The 17392-nt window shown below is 39.7% G+C and overlaps 2 protein-coding genes across 2 annotated transcripts in view; one reads left to right on the top strand and one right to left on the bottom strand.

The window, feature by feature from the left end:
• Window positions 1-229: 229 nt before the first annotated feature.
• On the bottom strand, window positions 230-4781 carry LOC134803680 (zinc finger protein 501-like). The gene is made up of 2 exons (XM_063776469.1): window positions 4506-4781; window positions 230-1454 (listed from the first exon to the last, which is right to left on the bottom strand). The coding sequence occupies exons 1-2, from the start codon at window positions 4708-4710 to the stop codon at window positions 376-378; spliced, it is 1284 nt and encodes a 427-aa protein (XP_063632539.1). The 5' UTR covers window positions 4711-4781; the 3' UTR covers window positions 230-375.
• Window positions 4782-15939: 11158 nt separating this feature from the next.
• LOC134803659 (uncharacterized) overlaps window positions 15940-17392 on the top strand; it is a 64924-nt gene continuing 63471 nt past the window's right edge. The window contains exons 1-2 of the mRNA XM_063776447.1: window positions 15940-15990; window positions 16790-16807. Coding sequence (XP_063632517.1) covers window positions 15957-15990; window positions 16790-16807 — 52 coding nt within the window. The 5' untranslated portion in view covers window positions 15940-15956. The remainder of the gene's footprint in view (window positions 15991-16789; window positions 16808-17392) is intronic.

Here is a 17392-nt window from a genome sequence, read left to right as displayed (position 1 = left end):
AGGTAGTTGCAACATCGTCCTGGCTTCGCCACTATCAGACGAGGCCAGGTTGATGTGCAAACTATACTTATATGTGATGTAGTGGTGTAGGTAATACTTCACTAATACATCATTATTACTATTAGATCTCATTACGGGGGTGACATTGTCACTGCGTGACAAAACCCCTTAAAAAAAAAAAGGATAAAAAAAAAAAAAATATTTTACACCAGTGGTTCCACTGAGCTCCGACCCACCTGACAAAAACTGCCATTTCTGGAGCCCAACTCTTAGCCGCTTTAAAAGGCGGCATAAAATATTATTGGTAACCCTCAGGTTTCCTATTAATTTCAGGGCCCACCGTGGGTCGCGACCCATTGTTTGAAAAATGCTGTTTTACACTGTTTCTGCTTTTAGAGCTTTCTTAACATCATTATGAACATTACCCATATGAGTATTTAAATTAGATCTAGATTTAAAGCTTTTGTCGCAATACTGACAACCGTACGGTCGTTCCCCGGTGTGTGTTCTCATGTGCTTCACCAGGAGGTGCTTGATCAGGAACCCCTTGTCGCAGACACTGCACTTATGCGGCCTCTCGTCGGAATGTTGCATCATATGATACTTCCAAGCCTTTTTCGTTTTGAACTTGACGTTACAGCTGTCGCATGAGAATGGTGTCTCTGTACTGTGGACAGCCATATAATGGTTCTTGAGTTGAGTTTTTAAACCGAACGCCGATTCGCAATCCGGACATTTAAAAGGCCTCGGTTTATTCTTATCATGTATTTTCCTGTGAGACGTTAAATCTGAGTTAGTGTAGAAAGCTTTCTCGCATATATCACAAACGAAGTTTTTCATTCCTGTATGTAAACGCATGTGTACTTTTAAGTTGGATTCTCTCGAGAAACGCTTGTAGCAAACTTTGCACTCGAACGGTTTCTCACCAGTGTGCGTCTTTAGATGCATGTCGAGCTTGCTTTGAGAAATGAAATGTTTATCGCAGAACGTACAAGGCAAGCTGTCTCCGGTATGCAGTTTCATGTGTTCCGTCAACCTCCATTGCGCTGGGAAAAGCTTCCCGCAGACTTCACAAGAAAACGGTTGAACAGAGAGATGTTTAGCGCTCATATGAATTTTTAAACTGTACTTTGCTTTTAATTTCACTCCGCAGATTTCACATGGGATGCCTTCGCTGTTGTCTTTATGGGCATCTTTGTGTGCTTCTAGTAATTCTTGGCTCGGGAATTTCTCTTGACAGACATCGCAGTTGAATAACTGTTCCCCGAGTGTATGTATAAGCAGATGAGTGTCCAAGTCCGACTCATAGTTAAATATGCAGCTGCAGTGGTTGCATGGAAAGGTTCGCCGAACATGTTCGTTGAGGTGTCGGGTGACTTGGAAGAGCTGATCGAAGACTGCACCGCATATGTGGCATGGGAAGTGCCCAGGAGCTTCTGATACAGTACTTGTTGCTGAAAAATTAGAGACACTGAAAGTTTATAAAAGTGGTAACATAAACACATATTGGGATATCAATTCCGCACTATGCCGGCTTTAGATTTTGCAAACTTATTACTTGTCTCTTTCTCTCCATAAAGTCTCCTTATAATAGGCAAAATTACTTCTAAACTTAGTTGTGTCATGTGTTATTAAACAATAATCACGAAAGTTTAAAGCAGTGAGTAAAACCAAGGAGGAGTTTTGGCCGAAGGGTGTCAAGTTCCGGCGGTTCCGCGGCCGTCTCCCTGACACTGCGGGGTTGCGAACTGCATCGCAGCCATAATTGTGTTTTTAGTTTTAAGGATATATTTTGTAATAATATGTATGCTAGTTTTAAGGTATTTATCTATGGGCCAATAGTTGCCTGAAAATAAATGTTTTCATTCATTCATAACATAAACTTGCCAAGTCGCACTATTGAGTACAGTAGCCAACATAACAAATAATTTTAAGCAATTGAAGAATATTACACACAACAGAAGCAGAGTTAAGTATATTGCTATTGCTGTAAGGGTTACAGGGTTCATGTGGAACTGTACTAGATAGTTTTTTAAGAACGGTATACTAATATGAGTGCAATAAACAATTCTGATTCTGGAGCTGTGGACAGGTGGTGTGGTTTTTAACACATTCAGTGCCGAAAACCCGACTATCGGATATCTTATGATTTCGTTCCCAGGCCGGACGACCCAATAGTCGGGATCGTGGTACTACTACTTTATATGACGAAATTGTTGTGGCCTGGCGTGGACGTCTTGTTTGGCTAGGTGGCAATGAATGTGTTAAGTAACTTTATTTCCAATCAGATCTCTCTTCTATTTATATAAGCGAAACAGTAGTACTATTTGCTCTAAGCACGGGCATACCTAATAGATATTAATATTTAGATTTTTATTTATAGATATTATTATTTGTTTTTTTGTATTCTTATTTTGTAGTTTCACAGTGCCTTAGTTTTTAATGTAATGCTGTGTCACTTATTTGAGTAATAAATAAATAAATAATATTAGGAACCGCAGTCTATATGATGGGTGCTGAGACAAAGGGGTGGCTAGTGTTTACTACAGGGCTTGGGGTCTAGGGTGGCCAACACTGCAAATCCGCCACTGAGTACAGTCTCCTGCAATAATAATTATTACTCTTCAAAAGCCGCAATATGTGACACGCTCTTATAGCTCTACAAATAAGATCGTGTCAGATATTGCAGCCTTCATTGTGTAACATTGCAGGTGATTGAGCAGTCAATGTCAAATATATGTTTACATTATTCGCCTTATTACAAAGGGGCTGTCCATAAATTACGTCATCGATTTTTGACGATTTTGGACCCCCCCCCCCTATAATCATCCAAAAATCATGCTTCAAATGACCCCATTTCCTCCTACTTCATGCTACCGTCATCCGATGTCCAGACCCCCCCCCCCTAATTTGAAATGACGTAATTTATGAATAGCCCCAAAGGAGTAAGGTGCAAAAGTGGAGATGGGCCGGCCACATAGGAAATTGACAGATGACAGATGGACCAACAAAGTCACAAAGTGGCCAGGACCCCATGGCAAAAGGAAGGCGGGAAAACCCATAAGGTCCAGGGATATCATAGCCACAGCTGGAGAAAATTGGCTAATCAAGGCTAAAGACCGAGAAAGGTGGAGAGACATGGAGGAGGCCCATACCCGACAGGGGTCCTTAATATAGTAAAATGAACAACAATATTATTAGAAAACTTTTATTATGTAAAACTATTTAAGGAAAAATAAAGGCATAAAATAAAATAAACAAAATAAAAATAAAGGTGCAAAAGTGTAAACATATCTTTGATGTTGACTGTGCCTATGAAAATTATACATTAACATGATGATTAGTGATCCAAAAGACTCGAGCCCTGTTAGCTCTTTTTTTAGGGCTCGCCTCATCTCTTGCTATAAGGCTAAAAGCCTATTTTACTAATGAAATAAAAAAGGCTTTTAGCCTTTTAGGCATCAAGAAATGAGGCGAGCCGTAAAAAAAGGCTCACAGGGCTCGAGTCTTTTGGATCACTATAGATGATATATGATAACTGGCCTCAATGACAAATGGAAGCAATCTTGATGTTTAGTCCTCCAATTTAGGCTTGTGTCGGTCATGAACTAAGAACTGTTAAAAATGAAATCCCGCCAAGGACTGAAAGGAACTAAATCTTTTTGCACGCTCTTAATTGGTCTTTAGGTCCTTTAGTTCAGTGGGATTGATGAGCGCTTGACATGAGTGAAACAGAAAATAGACTGAACGAAATGGTTCACAATGACGTTGGCACGAGTGACAACGAGATAAAAGAGTTACAAACAGTCCTAAACCTGAAAAATATGATAAAAAAAATGAAATATTTTTTCTATTTTTTTATTTTATTTTATTGTGTCTAGCTTTTTGATGTTTAACCGTCATATAGTATCGTACAACTTGAATCGTAATTCAGTTGCCAAAAATTTAGAAAAAAAAACTAAGGTAAAATCGATTCATACATTCCCAGCCGGCCTAGCCAAGGTTACAATTGCTATCGCTTCGACAACGAAAAGCATTATGTCTCTCTATCACTCTTCCATATTAGTGCAACAGTGACAGTTGCGTTTCGATCGCTACGGAGCGTAAGCGATCGGCATCTTGGCTACGCGGCCTGCTCTCAAAGACCAAACTGAACTAAAGGAACTAAAAGACCAAACTAGTTCGTCTGACCGATTGACCGAGAGTGGAGCGCTCTCTGTATAGTGACCGAGCAGGCACAAGCCTAGTCCAATTGTTTTTCTCTAAACAAGATACCATTGGCCTAATGCATAGCTTAAAAAACCGAATAAGTGCGAGTTGGACTCGCCCACCGAGGGTTCCGTACTTTTTAGTATTTGTTGTTATAGCGGCATCAGAAATACATCATCATTTCAACTGTCTAGCTATCGCGCCTGGTGACAGACAGACGGACAGTGGAGTCTTAGTAATAGAGTCCCGTTTGTACCCTTTGGGTACGGAACCCTGAAAACGTATATATTATTTACCATTGCTGCTCGTTGTTTGTCCTTTATTGTAGTTATCGTAAACTTCTTTCAGTTTATTAATATTGTTGTCGCAAACATTCTCAATTCGTTCTTCTTTCACTTTCATATCGTCATTGCAGATGATTTCTTCATGTTGGCTTTCGGCGTACTGTACCTCGACTTCTGGATATACATCGTATTCTGTTTTTATAGTTGCTTGTTCCATTTCTGATATGATTTTAATTAAAACAATTGAAATAATTCTATTACATTTTTATTTTTTTGACATTTCGTTTCGCGTATGTGTTCCGTGCCACAGACTCAGTATTACTTTAAGGCCAGTCCAGACGGGACAATCAACCGGACCGATTTATTCATCACCAATTTTAGATTTATGGTGATATTTGAGCGCTCTAAGTAATTAAATACTTAATGCCCCAGAACATGCCCAGAACGCGAATACTAGCGTCACAAATTGATATTCTTTCGTCCGAACCTCTATGTTATCGGTAATATTGGTCATAATCGGTGTTGAAATCGGTAAGCCTATTTTTATTAGCGTTTGTGTCCGCACACCTGTTTTTATCAGACAAATTAATCAGATTTCCGAAAAATTGTTCCCGCCTGGACTGGCCTCTTACGTCAAACTCGTGTGTGAAACTTCCTTATAGTGTAAATAACATTATTTGCGGTATTTGACACATTATGACTGACGTATATAGAGATGTAACTAACGCAAATCGATTGTCACAGCAAGCGATTACGATTGGATGGCAAGTAGACTGAGGTATCGAATTGTGACGTATAATGAATTTTTATTTGAGATTTAAATAAAGCTAGAATTATATGGTTTTCCCGCAAGCTACCGGTCGCACCCATTGTCAAAATTGAAACTAACTGGGGATCTATTTTAAAGTTTATTTATGTTATTTCTGTGTCAAATTTGTTGTCTGTTAAGTGACGATAAATATATCCATATTTACAGTTAATTATCCACCTTTTCCTTATTTTTATTAAAAGAAAAATGAAAAATTCATATCGATTTACTTAGACGACTACCGATTCATAACGGTGGTGTCCGGCCAACCCTAAAATTTAAAAACAAAAGACGTAGAACGTAAACGTTCGCAGTGCAGTTGTTTTCCTTTGTGATTTCGATGTGCAAAACATTTTACGTAGTATTGCTGTTGTGAGTGACAGACGTCAAATACCGCAAATAATGTTATTTACACTATAGAGCATTTAGTACTGAACTGGAGATGTCATCGCTGTCATTTTCTTTACGAAAAAATAGTCTGTTTGCGGGGGAGGGGACGTCAAATGTATTGCTATTTCTACATGATTTGTACGTAACGTATAAACAGCCATATCAGTCCATACAAAAGTTTGCACAATTGTACAAGTTTTTCGGCAGAGGGGTAAGCTCTTAATGGCCACTCCAGTTATTAAATGCTCTAAGGAAACTTCGATAGGAATAATTATACCCGTAACAGACTACCGCACCGCACCGCGACCTTGGTGAGCCCAACCCATAAGTGAGAGCGAGAAAGAGGTATTTCTCCGTAACCTTGGTGCGGTGCAGTAGTCTGTTATGGTTATTTTTGGCCAACGTTGAAAACATTATAATCAATGTGTAAACAGACCCTACAGCAAAGAGTACAGTAAGATTAGATTAGTAAGTATCTCTACATCAGCAAAGAGTAGTATAATTTGGCACGAGGTTTCCACGTGCTTCTATATATCTATATCTATCTATCTAATACCTTTAAACGAGCAATTCTTCTTTATTTATATAATATACAATATACTAGCTTTTGCCCGCGATTTCGTCTGCGTGGAATTAGTGACAGCAGCTAAAGTAGGTATAGCGCCTGGATAATGCTAATAGCAATCATTCAATTCGCGCATTGCTTACTTCTATTATTAGGCAATTCATTAACTCTTTCAATTTCACCCCCTTCAGGGATGATTTGCGACATAAAAACTATCCAATGTCCTTCCCCGGGACTCAAATTATCTCTATACCAAATTTCAACTAAATCGGTTCAGCGGCTTAAGCGTGGAGAGGTAACAGACAGACAGTCAGTCACACTTTCTCCTTTATAATATTATATATATATATATATATAAATATAAATATAAGTATGGATTTTGGGGATCTCGGAAACGGCTCTAACGATTTCGATGAAATTTGCTATATGGGGGTTTTCGGGGGCAAAAAATCGATCTAGCTAGGTCTTATCTCTGTGAAAACGCGCATTTTTGAGTTTTTATATGTTTTCCGAGCATTTTTATTTCCGATCCTTGGATACAACACAACGGTTATTAAATTGAAGACCTGTCGTCATGTATGGATCAGAGTGTTGGGCCCTAAAGGTGACGGATGAAAAGAGATTGCAGGTAGCGGAGATGAGAATGTTAAGATGGATGCGTGGCGTAACAGAAAAAGTAAGGGCAAATCGCCTAGTGTGGTACGGGCATGTGATGCGGAGGGATGAAAGTCATGTGACGAGAAAGGTATTACGAATGAATGTGGAGGGAAGTACGAGGAAAGGAAAACCGAGGAAAAGGTGGATGGACTGTGTGAGAGATGATATGAAACGAACGCAAGTGAATGATGAAATGACGGGCGACAGAGAGGTGTGGAAGAGAAAGACGTGCTGCGCCGACCCCAACGTGTGCCTCTTGGCATACCTAGGCCTCCTCCAACCTTCTCCACTGCATGTACTCTGTCCTCTGCAACTCTGGACCAGTAAGGTGGTGGTACTAGTGTTCGACATGCTAATGCCCAGTAGATGACACCCTGCTGTCACCTCTATTGACAATGACTTAAGTTTCAAGATGTCATGTACTGGGACCGCTTCAAGCACCAGTACCTACCACCACCTTAAGTGCTTACATTTAATTAAAATGATCTCGTAAGCACGGTAAGAGCGTGCGTAAAAACTAGTGCCTTCGTCAATTCTTGGGATTAGTTTTTTTTTTTTTAATCTACGTTTTTAAAAGGAACCTTTGTCAAACGGGACATGTCGGCTCCGTTGGGCCTCTACATTATATGAGTTTCAATAAATGTTATACTAGTTATCAAAAAAATGGTACACTAATTTTGCAGTTTTAGACAGGGGTTCCGCCAAAATCGACTGAAAAACCCCAACATCAATTTCTTTATAGTCCCCAGCTTCAAATAATTGTGCCCTCTTGACTCGAGTCCGGACACATTCCATTAAGAAGTGCTGTACATCTTCGACGGAGCCGCAGATATCGCAGTTGGGCGACTCTGCTTTCCCCATCAGATGAGCAAACTTATTTAATGGAATGTGACCGGACCGAAGCCTGTGGGCACGTACAATATTCGCCCGGTTTAAGTCAGTTAGTTCCCACTAGGGCTTGCATTCCGGAATTCCGGAATTTCGAAATTCCGGAATCTCGGACAAATTTTCCGATATTACAATTCCGGAACTGAGACCACTGAATATCGAAACATCCGGAATTGGATTTAAGTACTTTTATTAGATTTTAATACGTATACTACTGAACATTTCCAAGAAAACTACACTATGCTCGTGTTATTAGCCGTCACTGATAAAAGTCTGAAGTCTAGCAGCATGCATTAACATGCCCCGTTAACGTAACCATATTTTTTTTACTTTTGATACTTGCTTAAGCAAAGCCATATATTTTATTTGCCCAGAATCCTACCAACGCGAAACTTTTGATTTAAAATTTATAAACATTTGGATATTTTATTCTCAATTCAGAAAGAAGTCTCCTCGATGGAAATTTCGGAACCTGCATGTAGAAGCTTATATTCTGAATTAGGAATTTAGGAACTAGTAAGGGAAAACAAAACTTAAAAAGCGTAATCTCAACAAGGCTTGCTAGTCGGCAATGCATAAAGGTAATATGTGACGTCCCACGGTCAAAGGTACCTTATGGCGGGTATGGAGTTATGCATACCCCAGTAATCTACAATAAATAAGCTATCGATAACACAAAAGATCAACCTTCTAGGTTGCGTAGTTACAGAGATATGATTTTTTGAAAATAATGTTGTGAAATGAGCAACTTTACGATAGAGAAGTTTTAAGTTTAGCCGCCTAAAAAACTATGTTCCTGAAGTAAGTTACATAGTTGACTACAAATAATAATACCGTATATATCTGAGATTAAAAAAATATTGCGACTTGTTCTGTAATGCAAATAGAAACTTTTGATATCGACTGATTTATGTGTATACTAACCAATCTCTTGAAAATAAAGTTTTATTTCATTTTCACGATTGATTGCAATGAGCTCTCAAGATTTAAATTTTATCTATTAGAAAACGACACTGACAGACAGTTTAAGCAAAAAACAATACCGATTTAGAGGTGAAAATGTATTTTCTGACTTTTTCATATAAAATCACAAAATTGAATATTTTTACTTTTAATGTGACACACAATCAATTTTTCTGAGCACATATGAAAGAAATTCTGTCATTCAAATGAAATAAATCCTAAAACCCCAACTAAATACTATATTTAACCCCTTATGCCACTTTAAACTTACATAACAATAACAGTATTTGCTCCATACATTTACGAAAAGGTACCTTATGGAAATAAATCTAATAATACATCACTACAAAATATCAATCATATTATAGTTTATCTTTTATGAATAGAAAATATTAATTTACATTAAACTGCCCCCAATTTAATTAATTCTTCGTCATAATAATCTTAAAAAAGACCAATAATTTGTATGTAATGAAAAGGTACCTTGTGGTCAAGTTACATGATGAGGCATGATGATGATGGAACAGTTAGGATAAACTAATAATATTTTGGGGTTAAGATGGTATAACTCGTCTATTTCTTATCAATAATATATTTCGGTTGCTATTGAAGATAAGCGGCATTGAGGTTCAATGACCTCAGATATTCCATAAGGTAATGCGTCGGGTATTGGCATTTTTCAGCAAACCAATGGCTGATTTACTGCATGCGACCAAACCAAATGAAGATTATTCTAGTTAAGAAAGACTTGACGAGAGTAACTTTGGTATAATAGCAGTCTACTTGGATTTGTGATGTCGGTCTATGTACGGTTATAATATTTGCGAGGCGCCCCAACCAGAACTGAAATTATCAAATTAGTTTTGCAGAATGCTAATACAGTTCTCTACCAAACTTCTTTTCCCGTATTGACTAGTTTTTTTGGGAATTTTCAATCTTTTTTCCATAAGGTACCTTTTCTACTAAACTCTGAGACGACATTACTAGGCTTATAACTAACTTATAACAAAAATAAAAACAGGTAAACAAACGTTAGGCATTAAGGTTTCAGATGACACAATAAAAAAAAATTGAGCATTTTTTCACCTCTTTACAAAACATTTAATATCTCCGAAACTAGAAACCCTCATAAGGTACCTTTTCCCGTGGAACGTCACATATGTACCTATAGCTGAATACCTACTTTAACGCATAGAAAACAAACTCTACTCAGAAACGAGTAATCGTCATAACACAATAAATGACCTTACCGAGATCGGAACCCCGGGACCTTCATCTTCATAAACAGGGCCACTTCCTACTAGGCTACGAAGCCGTTATATTTAGACATTATATAAAATTGGGCATGTAACCGATTTCTAGCATCCGTAGTTTCCCCAAATAAATACACCGTATCATTGAAGTGAATAAAAGTGACCATAGTAATAAGGTGCAAAGACGGCACTATACTCAATTTATTGATATTTTTTGATTAATAATAATTCAGATTAAATTTCTCTAAAACAATACTTTCTTTAATAAACGTAAAGTGTCAGTATTTCATATTTTTTGTTGTTTTTGATACAAAAATAACATAAACCCTAATTCCGGAACCAGTTCCGGAATTCCGGAATTGGGACCCAATATCGAAAACCAGTTCCGGAATTGGAAACCGTCCGATATTGCAAACCCTAGTTCCCACCAGGGTATCCGAGGAGGCTCACATTGAATGGTCTTGTACCAGATTCCTTTTTCTTTCGATCTTTCATCAAAGAACTCCTTCCAGTGACCATACATTTTACTTTTATACTTTGCGACTATTTCTGAGAAGTCTAGAGCGACATCAATCTCAGTTCCCCCAGAAGCAGCCGCTGCCGCCAACCGGTCAGCCTCCTCGTTTCCCACCAGGCCGATATGTGACGGAACCCACTGTATTTTCAAACACCTTCCGCAATTTCGGAGCTTAAAAATTTTCATTAGGATTTTGTACGCCAGTGAAAAGCACCGTTCGCCTGAGGCACACCGGCTCAAATGCTGAATGGAGCTTTTACTGTCCGTGAAAATTGCCACATTGGGATAATTTTGATTTTCAACAAACACTAAAGCCTGATAAATCGCACTGAGTTCCGCGGTCATTATAGAAACTCCAGTCGAAATTTTGTATTGTGCTCTTGTGGCACTAAAAGGATCAAAAAAGGCAGCCCCTATTTTTTTATCGCACTTCGACGCATCAGTGAATATTCTATAGAAATTGATATATTTTCTATTCAGTTCTTGAACCATATCAATCCGCAGAGCATCGGCGTTGTGTTTGTGTTTTGCACCAACAACAGATTCTAAACCGTTGTACAAGACTTCATGTAATTCAATTTTTGACACCCAAACATCTAATTGAAACATTGGTAATGGGAATGACGACTGAATATGCTCTTCAGAGATTTCCTCATTTACGACAGCTAGCAAAGGTCTTTTCCTTGTCTTAGTCCAGTACCCTCTTTGGCATGAGGCCCGCAACTCCAGAACGTCATCAACCGTGGCGCTATTTGACCAGGTAAGTGATTTCAAGCAAAACCTAGTGGCCAGGAACCATCTACGGAGATGCAGTGGCACAAGACATAGTTCACTTTGCATAACATGAATCGGTGTAGACCTAATAAACCCTCCGATTACCCTTAGACCTTGGTTTTGAATTTTTTCAAGCTTATAGATGTGTCTGTTGGCGCTATTGTGAAAAAGTGCACTCGCGTAATCCAGTCTACTTCTAATCAAGGAGATGTACAACCTTCGTAGGTGCTTAGGATGTATTCCCCAAGACGCGCCAGCTAAAGTTTTCAAAATGCTGAGGTATTTTTGGGTTTTTTCGACTACATAGTTAATATGCTCTCCCCATCGTAGGTGTTGGTCTAGCAATACACCTAAGTATTTAATAGATTTATCAGAGCAAAGCGGTTGTCCTCGAATTAATAGGTTTACTTGTTGTTTTTTATCACCTTTGCTGAAAATACAAAACTTTGACTTACTAGCTGAAACCTCAAGTCCTAAACTGTCCAAAATTTTTAACATTGAGTTTAAACTGTCTTGCATTAAGCAGACACTGTCATGTAAATTCTTTTGCCTGACATACAGCACGAAGTCATCAGCATATTGGGAAATTGAGACATTGACTATGTCGTTACAAATCTGGTATGTAGCAATGTTAAACAGAAGACGGGAGAGTGGATCCCCTAGAGCTAGGCCCTTGTCTGTCCTCCGCACCATAGACAAACCGACATCAGGGTCTTTTAGCAGAAGGTGCCTCTCACTCAAGAAGGCCCATAAATATCTACAAAAATGTCCCCCAACTCCTAAGGTATCTAGAATAGAAACGACTTTAGAGACCGAAACATTGTTATATGCACCTTCAATGTCTAAAAAACAAGCTAGAGTGCAAGTGTTTTTGGCAAAACCCACTTGTATGTGGGATATTAAGCGAGTTAGGCAGTCCATACAGGATAGACCTTTCCTAAAGCCCACGGTATTTCGAGATAGAATCTGGTTGTGTTCTATAAACCATTCCAGGGGTCTCGTAAGCATTGTGTGGAATATCTTAGATACACAGGACATCAAAGAAATCGGCCTTAGCTTCGAAGTGTTATCTTGACTTGACTTAGGAATAGGTACGACCTGGATAACTCTCCACTGCCTGGGCACCTCGCCTGACACAAAAATCAAGTTATACAGCTTTAGTAGAAATAACAATGCTTGTGATGGCAAATTGCATAATACAGCATACGTTATTCCGTCTACCCCTGGAGAAGATTTCTTATTTTTTAAACACCTTGTCAATTCTTCTAGTGAAAATTCTACCTCTAATTGTGGGTTCACAGATGTAAACGTCGGTGACTCCTGTCGCACGAAATCAGGCGTGAGAGAACGCAACAGTTCGACTTTTTTCTCTTCAGATGCAACAACCCTAGAACGCTTATGACCTTTTACCCACCTCATACGATTCCACATGTCAGACGCGGAAATAGTTTGATCTATACTTTGGCAGAACTCCCGCCAACTAGACGCCTTAGCATTACGAATGAGGCGTTGTGCTTCTGCAACCTTTTCTTGCAACAGTTTTAGATTAGAAGGGGTCGGATTCCGTCTGAATTTTGCTAGTGCTAGTCGCCTTTGAGCTACAGCCAAAGATAACGAGCCATTCCAATAGCTTTTGGGTTTGAAATTCCTTGTAGGATCAGTACACGTTTTAATTACAGGGATATTAATCGCTAAGGACTTATTGATACCAGTCTCAAAGATGTCATAAGTAACTTGAATATCGTTTTGCGTGGGGATTGGCTGTTTAGAGAAGTATTCTTTTAGGAAATCGCGAAAGCCGGGCCAAATGGCTTTTTTTTAATTTAATCTTTGCTCAAAATGCCTGATGTCTCGATAATCTAAACTAAACTTCACAATTAGATGATCACTCCCTAAATTTTCATTGGTGACCTGCCAGGTAAAATCAACAGCAATATCAGACGAGCAAAAGGAGATATCTGGAGCGCTTTCCTGGAGTGACCCATTTACGAGTTTAACCCTTGTCGCATTTCCATTATTAAGAGACACAAAACCATGCTCAAGTGCCGAATCAAACAGCTGATTATCCTCTACCGTCACATTTATATGACCAATTAGTATGATGGGCATTGAAGTCCCCTGCTACTAATGATTTACTCGAAAGAGCCGTGAAAATTGAATCCCAGTCGAGTTGAGTTGTTCGCACTGATGAAGGGCAGTACAGTGATATAATATTATTTAAAGAGGTACAGTTTAAAAGCTTAATAAAATTTCAATACCAGGGTTATTTAAGGCAATGTGAAACGACTGGGCCTTGATGGAGTTATGTATAATGACCGCGACACCCCCATACGAGTCGGATCTATCGTTACGAAATATAGTGTAAGAGTTTATGTTTAGTGTAGAATTGCCATCAAGCCATGTTTCACTAACTAAAGCAATGTGGACCTTTTCGCTATTCAATAGGGCTTCAAATTCAGTTAACTTAGGCCTAATACTTTGCGAATTCCATTGCATGAGATTCAATTTTGATTTTTTAAAGGAACTAGTCATTTACATTAGGAGAAAGCAACTTAAAGAAATCTACGGAGTTGAAAATCCCCATTAGCAGTACAACAAATTCCTTAATTAAAATATTAACTATGAGGCTTAGCTTATTGGTCAAGTTATCTTTAGACATAAGAATGTTTTCCACACTTTCAATCACTCGTGTAAAAACCGTAGAGCCCTCGTTGCTATCCCTAGCGGTAGAATCTTCGGTGTCAGGGGTGTTCAGAAAGTGTGATGAGGGTATCGTTTGTATTGGTTGTTCGGCCTCTTTGTGACTTTTTGCATTCTCGTTCTGTGTAATGTCTTGATCTCTCATCTCTTGTTGCAGTGGCGTATTATTCCTCAACTCTTGGGCCGCGCATGGTTTGATGACTTTAACGGTGTCGTTGGAATCTTTATTTACTTTTTGTGATAGGACGGCGTCTCTATATGATTTTCCCAAAATAACTGGTTTGGAAATAGGTGGTATTTCATAAGTCCTGGACTCTATAGCTGGCATTTTCTTGTTCTCATTATAGATCCATATTGCTTTTTTATAAGTACAGCCCTCGGATGCCATTATTAGTTCTCCGAATGTCTTTCTCTTTTAAGAAGACCGGACACAATTTGTTTAAGGCCATGTGGGGTCCTTTGCAGTTGATACATTTAAAGTTAGTTGTCATACAATTGGCGTGCCCGCCTCCACATTTCGGACAGATAATTTTGCTTGTGGGACAGGATTTGCTTAGATGATTGTACTTCCAACATCGAGAGCATTGGCTGACAGGGAAATTATATGGCCTCACCTGAAACCGGCATCCGTAAGCGTAGATGTATGGCGGTAGGGCAGCTCCTTTAAAACATAAACGTATGACTTCAGACTTCGTCCACTTACCATCAGTACCTAGTCGATTTAATCTTCGTACTGCTAAAATTTCCTGCTGACATTTAATATTTTTTGTAAAGTCTTCTTCATCAACTTCCAACTCAACTTGTTTCACAACTCCATAAGAACAGCTTGTTTCGTTTGTCCAATATGTGTGTTTATCGTTATTATTAAATTCTTTCAAGGTCAGGAGCTTTTCAGCCTCTTCTCTCGTATTTAGCTGTATTAGGACTTTATAAGAACTCAGATATTTGATCCTCAAAACTCCTTTGATATCATTATGTTGTAGTAATTTGGCTAAACTAAATTGTTTTGGGAGTCCCGACTTCGAAGCCACATACACTTCGAATTCTTTTTCAGATATCGAAATCCTCTCAGCCTCTATTTTACTACTTGTCCTCATGCGTAAACCCTTTGGTTTCTTCCCCACAGTGCAAAAACTAGCATCCGACGTACAGCTATCATCACTCAGGTCACCATCAGCCGATGACTTTTCCAAATATTGTAGCACATCCGACTTGGTATAGACGTCCAGCAGGGACTCCGCTTGGCTAAACCCACTTAAATTCAAAAAACTCCCACCACGGCTTCTCGTCGAAACCCACGACGGCAACTCTTTTGACCGCTGGCCACACTCGATGTTGGTGGAGTCGAGGGACTCCGCCCCTTGACTTTTTTCACTCATTCCCGTTCCCAAGTCACAAAAATTTACAATAAATGAAATTAAAATTAAATAAGTAAATATTTTCCTCCCGTCACACTTGACACACGTCAACTCCTATGTTGTACAGCGGACCCCAGGCTCCCATGAGCCGTGGCAAAATGCCGGGATAACGCGACGAAGAAGGAAGGATCTCGTATGCATTTTGCTCTAGTTAACATTATTCAAATAAGTTACACAGCATAACAGAATACACCAACGGCGCGATTCGGAAAATGAATTAGAGATTTACTAGATATGAAATAGTAAAGATATGTGACATTCCACGGCAAAAGGTATCTTATGGCGGTTGGCGCTTACGTCGCATAGCGCCGCAATAATATTGGAGTGGCGTTAATAGCGTAAGCGCCAACCATAAGGTACCCGTGGGACGTCACATATCTTTACTATTTCATATCTAGTGAATCTGTAATTCATTTCCCGAATCGCGCCGCAAGTCACTTCAAGTTGATTAAGTTATTAAATTTATAATTAAATTTTGAGTTTAATCATAATAAAAACGTTATTGTTGTAATAATTTCATACCATTCAAGATGCTGCTGGTGATCGTGTATATCTGCTCTGCGTGTAAGTATAAATATAATAAGCTAACAATTACAAATATTATACAGGATGGCCGCCGGAGGACGCTGGATGCGGGTCGCTTCCAACCGGTACGAATGTAGGTCCAAGGGGGAGGCCTATGTTCAGCAGTGGACGTCTTATGGCTGAGATGATGATGATGATGATGATGATGATGATACTGGATGGAAAAATGTATTTTATGGGCCCTGGAGAGAAAGAACCTTAAAACCAAAAGTTAGCTCATTTTACTTAAAGGAAACATTCTTTTGTTTTTAAACCTACCTTTACCTAATGGTCAAATCTAAGATCTGGCTACGGCATATTTACATGAGAAATCCCTTCAAACTCTATGCTGTCCCGCACGACATCCCGTTGGCTCCACGAAAATCCGGACAAGTGCGAGTCGGACTCGCCCACCGAGGGCTCCGTACTTTTTAGTAAGTGTTGTTATATCGGCAAAGAAATACATCATCTCTGAAAATTTCAACTGTCTTGCTATCACGGTTCATGAGATACAGCCTGGTGACAGACAGACGGACAAAGGAGTCTTATTATACGGTCCCGTTTTTACCCTTTGGGTACGGAACCCTAAAAACCAGCGCCATTAACCGCACTCGTCTTTTCTACTCCATCATGCTAAATATAAGGACATATGTGACGTCCCACGGGTAAAGGTACCTTATGGCGGTTGGCGCTTACGCTATTATTAACGTCGCTCCAATATTATTGAGGCGCTATGCGACGTAAGCGCCAGCCGCTATAATGCTGTGCAACGTCACATATAATATCGTATATATTGCAGACGGTCGAGCGCTACCGGGTGAGTTGACACGTGCACGCTTCGGAGCAACTACCGATACGATACCGGCTGGCCATAATGAAGCTACCTACCAGGGATGTTGCGAACATCCGCATCCGCATCCGCATCCGCGGATGTGAGGCTTTAGAGGCGGATGTCAAAAAATCTGCATCCGCAATATCCCTGCTTCGGAGCAACTACCGATACCGGCTGGCCATAAAGAAGCTACCTACCAGGGATGTTGCGAACATTCGCATCCGCATCCGCATCCGCGGATGTGAGGCTTTAGAGGCGGATGTCAAAAAATCTGCATCCGCAATATCCCTGCTTCGGAGCAACTACAGATACCGGCTGGCCATAAAGAAGCTACCTACCAGGGATGTTGCGAACATCCGCATCCGCATCCGCATCCGCGGATGTGAGGGTTTAGAGGCGGATGTCAAAAAATCTGCATCCGCAACATCCCTGCTTCGGAGCAACTACCGATACCGGCTGGCCATAAAGAAGCTACCTACCAGGGATGTTGCGAACATCCGCATCCGCAACCGCCACCGCGGATGTGAGGGTTTAGAGGCGGATGTCAAAAAACCTGCATCCGCAACATCC

This window comes from Cydia splendana, chromosome 27 (assembly GCF_910591565.1).
Source record: "Cydia splendana chromosome 27, ilCydSple1.2, whole genome shotgun sequence".
NCBI lineage: Eukaryota > Metazoa > Arthropoda > Insecta > Lepidoptera > Tortricidae > Cydia > Cydia splendana.
Note: the sequence above shows the minus strand (reverse complement) of the source record. Positions and strands in the feature narration are given on the sequence as shown.